The sequence below is a fragment of the Phragmites australis genome, chromosome 5 (genome assembly GCF_958298935.1).
Source record: "Phragmites australis chromosome 5, lpPhrAust1.1, whole genome shotgun sequence".
In the NCBI taxonomy this organism is placed as follows: Eukaryota; Viridiplantae; Streptophyta; class Magnoliopsida; order Poales; family Poaceae; genus Phragmites; species Phragmites australis.
This window is the reverse complement of record NC_084925.1, coordinates 13211149-13217687: the sequence shown is the minus strand read 5'-3', so window position 1 is coordinate 13217687 and position 6539 is coordinate 13211149. Positions and strand designations below refer to the sequence as shown.

At 44.9% G+C, this 6539-nt stretch overlaps 1 protein-coding gene across 1 annotated transcript; it reads left to right on the top strand.

Moving 5' to 3' along the window:
* The first annotated feature begins 222 nt into the window (after positions 1–222).
* Positions 223–3879, top strand: LOC133918806 (ubiquitin-conjugating enzyme E2 variant 1C-like). Its single transcript, XM_062362876.1, has 4 exons — positions 223–377; positions 2677–2816; positions 3215–3340; positions 3435–3879. Exons 1-4 carry the CDS (start codon positions 338–340, stop codon positions 3573–3575), a joined length of 447 nt encoding a protein of 148 aa, XP_062218860.1. The 5' UTR covers positions 223–337; the 3' UTR covers positions 3576–3879.
* Positions 3880–6539: the final 2660 nt, after the last annotated feature.

Sequence of the window (6539 nt, the reverse complement as noted above, 5' to 3'; positions counted from 1 at the left end):
AAAACCTGAAAATTGAAGGAGGCTTGGGCTCCAAGTGCGCGCGCTATGAATCATTGCGAGTCGTCCTTAATACAAACCCAACTCATAATCGAGCAGGGGAGAATCGCGGTGCCACGTAAATGAAAAGGCGTTGCTGCCGTTGATTTGCAATCGGACGGTCGATCATCCGAGGGAGGCTACAATCCTTCCACCCTACCTAAATCAACCAAAGGTGAGGGTCCCAACGTTGGCGTGTGCGCAGCCGCAACTTTTCCTCCTTCCCGTCCCTGCGAAAGCGAACCCCGCAACCCCCCCCCCCCCTCTCCTCCCCATCCGCCGGCCGATCCATCCATCGTCGATGACGCTTGGCAGCTCGGGCGCCGGATCGAGTGTCGTCGGTGAGCGACCTACTCCCCTTCCTCCGCTCCTTTTTTCTCCCCCCTCCCTGGAATTTCAGCCCCAGGATCTCCCGATCCGATCCGGTTTCTTACTATGCCTTGTGCGTGGTGCTCTCGTTACGATCTGGCCCTGCGTGACCCGATTCGAGTAGGGATGAAGAGGAGTGAGCACGGGAGGCTACTATTCGGGTCGGGTTGGATTGCTTGTTTGATTTGGTGGTGCGATGCGGATGATCCAGATGCGGGTTCGGCTGGTTCAAGAAGCTATCTGCGCGATGTGCATGCGAGATTAGGCGCCCTATGAATGTTGTTTTTGCTGATGTGGAATTGGCGATGGTTTTCCTGGGAATATCAGATTGATTCTGTGCTACGAAGTGTTAGATTACATGTATTGTACGAACCCTAGGAGGAAGTAAAATGTTTGGGCATTTAGGGTCTAGGCAGGGAGATCAATGGGTATGTAATGACTATTTGTGATCAATTTTTGTTTGCTGGTTGTTTTCCCACTAGCTTGAGTTGTTGCCTGATAGCTCAAATGGATTGAAGGCTATATCGAACAAGAGGTTAGTGGGTTGTAGATGGGGGTCCTGTGGGGTTGGACTGGTGAGTTTTAAGGAAAAGAGCGATGTTATGCTTTCTCTCGACCATGAGGATGCCAAAATTGAAAGGATTGCCTAGATTATTTTGTGCCAGATGGATGATAACTGATCCAACTTGGCATCCATGCGGTGCCATGGCACTTTCATATTGTCATCATTTGTCTGGGATAATGTGTTGTTGCTACATGTGCCTGTTTTATTCAGTAGTGAGCTTAGTTGCGCTTAAAGGATATTAAATTAGATCAAGGGGGCGAATTTTAGAGAAGTTGTGCAATCTATATTTCCTGTGTTCATTGTGCGTATTAGAAGTGATTTCTGGTCTACATGTATGATTTGTATCCTTGCGCTAAACTGCTAAAGGATGATTTTTCCTGAAGTTCAAGGTGGTCCTGTAGTTTGATGTTTCACAAGCTGAATTGAAGTGTGATATCAGAAGATGGTTTTACCTAGTCTGTTTTTCCCTAGAAAAGAATTGGTTTTGTAGCACTCAAACATGAACACTTTTGCAAATACCACTCAAATGCTATGGCACACTTTAATACCACTATAAAGTGCCGCAGTTGGTGTTTTTATCACTCAGCCACTCGCATTAGCCCAGATCCCTTCTTCTGGATTTTTCTTTGCAATAAAACTTAATGGCCTGTTATTTCCCCTTAGCTCCACCCACATAGAACCCAAGGTCTTGGGACTTCGACAACCCTCTTGCTTCGCTTCCGCTATTCTGCTAGCCAGTGACCTATGTCATCTTCTGCAGTGCACATTTTCCTATTCCTCATCTGCTGTCCCCAGAAGCAGCCATGCTGTGACGCTGCCTGTGCCTGCATCCGTGCTGGTGAATCCTCTCGAGCGCTCTGGGGTTGGATGAGCCACCGCTGTGCAAGTCCACTGTTTTCCTTGAGATGACATCAAAGGTGCTGTAGGGAGTGGTAAAAACACTTAATGTGTCATCTTTAATGTGGTATTGAAGTGTACCAAGATTGTTAAAGTGGTTACCTTTGCACGGTATGAAATTGTTTTGTCCTTGTGCAGAGATGATCACGAATTGCCTTGCACCCATGCTTCTTATATATGGTCCTTTTTGCAGATATGATCACATTGTGGATAACTCGCTATGCCATAAATATTGATGGCAATGAGATAAATGCTCTGCTTTTTTAGAGCAGTTATGCAAATGTTTATGAACTACCCACACAACCTAATGTATCACCTAATGGCAAAGAAAATTAATTGTGCTACAAGTTTCTGTTATTATGTGCGAGATATTTGGCCATGGTATTTGTTGTGAGAATGCAGTTATCCCCTTTTTTTCTTCATTTGTGTTCCTGTTCCTTTTTCATGTGTGCATATAGATGTGCATTGAATCTCTTATCCTTATGTTTGTCTCATGCCCTATCTGCTTAAATAGAATGCATTTCGACATTTTATTAATGATGCTTGTTGCTTCATACCTAATTAAGCTCTCATTCTAGGTTCACTTATTTCCGTAAATGTTTGTTGGTATATGATTGATTTATTACATATCTAGGAGAATTTGTTGAATTACCTGTTTATGTCACTGACTAGTAATAAAAATGGCAGTTCCTCGGTAAGCTCTCATTCTAGGTTCACTTATTTCAGTAAATGTGTGTTGGTATATGATTGATTTAGTATATATCTAGGAGAATTCGTTTATGTCACTGACTAGTAATAAAAAATGGCAGTTCCTCGGAACTTCAGGCTTTTAGAAGAGCTTGAGCGTGGAGAGAAGGGCATTGGTGATGGGACAGTGAGCTATGGAATGGATGATGCAGATGACATCTACATGCGATCATGGACTGGTACCATCATTGGCCCACACAATGTGAGAGCATAATCTCATTCTCTTGAGTATTTCCTGATTGCCCTTCTTGAAATAAGATTGAAGACACGGTCAACCTTCATTGTTACTTATATCATGTTACAATAAATAGTTTTCCCCAGTACCGCAGTATAACATTGAATATTGCTGGAAAAAGTGTGGTAACAATAATGGCACCAGATGCATAAGTAGGATTAAACATGACGGTTCTTGTGAAATACATTTGTCAGCTCGATTCCAATGTTTATACAAGAGACCAAGAGAACTGCTTTTGGACACAGGAATTACTGAATGTGCATAGAGGCAGTCTTCTCCGACGTATTTTCCATGCTACTTTCTTCTGTTGATTACTTCTCAGTTTATCTAATTCACCTCAATTTTCTCTGTTTCTCTCTTGTCAGACTGTTCATGAGGGCCGCATCTACCAGCTAAAGTTGTTCTGTGACAAGGACTATCCTGAGAAGCCACCATCTGTCAAATTCCATTCAAGAATCAACATGGCATGTGTTAATCATGAGACAGGAGTGGTAATCTCTCACACGCCCACGCACATGAATTCACAGAGACAAGTTCAGAGGCTAATCTTCTGTTTGGTATATCCATTGGTTTGAGTGCATGTAGGTTGATCCAAAGAAGTTTGGTTTGCTAGCAAACTGGCAGCGGGACTACACTATGGAAAATATCCTTACCCATCTCAAGAAAGAGATGACCTTCTCGCACAATCGCAAGCTAGTGCAGCCTCCAGAAGGGACATTCTTCTAAAGAAGTGTGCGCTGGCTCATTTCGTGATTCAAACACAGTAACTGTGGGAACCAAAAAAAAAAAAAATAGCATCAGCATCTGCTACCTGCGCTTGTATTTTCCAGTCTTTTTATGCTATGCCCTTGTATCTGTGAACCCCTGTGAACAATTGAAGTACGTGCAATTTGCGTGATGGCTGTAGAGGATGTTGAACGAAGCTGAAACAGCTACAGTTTGAAGGTTCTAGCGATTTAACTTGAAGAAACTGATGTGTAACAGACAAATGCAGCTTCTGCGCGTGTGCCTCAAGATATGTTTCTCGATATTTGCAATGGCTTTTATCTGGATATCACATTGTATCTTGGTTTAATTGGGATTTGCGTGGTGTCGTGCATGGTTTTGGTGACGAGCTACCGATGGCTGCAAAGAAGGGGTTTGGATAACGTGCACAATATAAATCAGTGATCCAACAGCCCTTCTCAGCGCGGTCTGCCATGGGCCAATCACCATTGCTCTGGGACTGAGTGATCGTGCAGCTAGCTTTTAGCCAGCTAACATAGTCATGTAGTACCTAGTAGGGCTCAAAACGAGCCGAGCCATAGAAGTTCGGTGAAGTGTAGGCTTGATTCGGTTTGTAAACCGAGCTAAAATGACGACTCGGCTTGGCTCGAGCCGGCTCACCATTTCAGACCATCAAGCATCAATGCCAACTCGGTTTGGCTCGAGCCAGCTCGCGATTCCAGACTATCAAGCATCAATGCAGGATAGAAACTCGAAAACACCTCATACGCAAACAGGGAACACATGATAACAACTATTAGATTTATTTATATACATTCATGCATGAGTCATAAAACACAGCTCAAGCTCACAACAGGTAGTCTCAGACTTGCCATGGCTTTGCAGTCTTCATCACCACATCCAGCTATACGCCTATATAGCTCTACACTGCATCCATCACGTGGCCTAGCTATGAATAAGCAGAGTAGCAAATCAATAGAGCAAAAATATGCACACACGCACTTTCTACAAATAAACGGACTGATGCTGGAGTGCTGAACTACTGGACCAGGCATGCCAACTGTCCATGGCTCAGTTTGGCTCACGCGCGGCTCGCGAGCTAGCTCGGCTCGGCTCAGTTTACAAAGCGAGCCAACAATGTGGCTCAGGCTCGGCTCATTTGGGTAACGAACCGAGCCGAGCTGAGCCGAGCTGAGCCTCCACGAGCCTGAGCTAGCTCGTGAGCCACGAGCTTTTTGTCTAGCCCTAGTACCTAGAGATGACTTTGTCGCTCATGGGGGTTCAGGAAACCCATGCGTGTTTGATTCCTATTCTTGAGAAGGCTAGCCTGGCAAAGTTACTTTTCCTGACTCCTCACAAATATGGGTGCGTTTGGTAGTCTGGAGAGGTGCATTCAGAATGGTGGAGAGGTAGCTCCTGGACTCAAAGCTGATTTATTGTATATCCTTCTTGCTAACGAAGGTGTCTTCACTTGGTCACCTCAAAACCTACCGGGGGTCAATCATGCATTAATCGAGCACCACCTCAATGTCACGCCTGGGGCGAAGCCCTGGAAGTGTCAGAAAATGTCCCTCGACCGTCAAGAAGTCGCTAAGATTGAGGTAAAGAAGCTCCTCAAAATCAGGGTGATATGCAAGTTAATGCACCCAAAATGGTTGGCAAACCCTGTGCTTGTGAAGAAAAGAAACGAGAATTGGCGCATGTGTGTCGATTCCACAGATCTTAACAAGGTGTGCCCGAAGGACAATTTCCATTTGGCCTGAATAGACCAACTCATTGATGCTATCACATGATCTAAGATGATGAGCTTCCTCGACACGTACTCCAGATACCACCAAGTGTGGATGGCTGAGGAAGACGAAGCAAAGACAAGCTTTATCACACCCTCTGGGACCTATTGCTATGTATGGATCTCATTCGGCCTTCGCAGCACCCGTGCAACCTTCACATGTTTAGTTAATAAAGTCTTGAAGCCCAAGCTGGATCGCAATGTCGCAGTCTACATTGATGATGTAGTTATCCACAGTCAGTGCGAGGGAGATCATTTGGCAGACCCAGAGGAGACCTTTCATAACCTTCATGCATCAGGGCTATGCCTAAATTCGAAGAGGTGTGCTTTCCGAGTTCGTCACGTGTCATCATGGGTAACTAGAGGGGAATCAAAGCTAATTCGGAGAAAATACAAGCCATCATGGACACATCATCCCCATGTCTATCAGGGATACATAGCCCTGATTATTAAAATGACTTCATTAAATCGCTTCATTGCTCGATCTGCAGAGAAGGGCTTACCCTTCCTTTGGGTCCTTTGAGGTTTAGATCCGTTCTGATGGACTGAAGAATAGCAAACAACTTTAGAAGCCATAAAAGAGTATTTGGTCACCCTCACCACCTTGGCCAGTCTAGAACCTGACGCTAGCCTGCTGTTGTACATCACGGCTTCACCATTGGCAGTTAGTGCAGTGTTGATTAAAGAAAAGAAAGTCAAAGATGGACTTTGACAACTTCTTGTCTACTACGTCTATGAGGCCTTGGGCAACACAAAGGAGCGCTACACTGAGCTTGAGAAGATGGCATATGTTGTGGTCATGGCATCCCAAAAGGTGAAGCATTACTTCACAACTCACCCATTCATGGTCCTGATCTCATACCCTCTAAAGGACATCTTCTCAAATTGTGAAGCAACGAGGTGCATCAGGAAATGTGCTATCGAGCTCTCCCCCCTATGCATTACCTTCGTTGCGTGCACAGCCATCAAGTCCTATGTCCTAGTAGAATTTGTTGTTGATTGGACACCGCGTGTCGGAGCACCACCCGAGCCAAAACTTGACCCTGTGTGGATCATATACAAAGACGAAGTTTGGGGGGCTTGAGGCACAGGTGCGAAAGCTATGGTTGTCTCTCCCAATGGATCGAAGCTCTATTACACAACGAAGCTACACTTTCGTACAACAAACAACATGG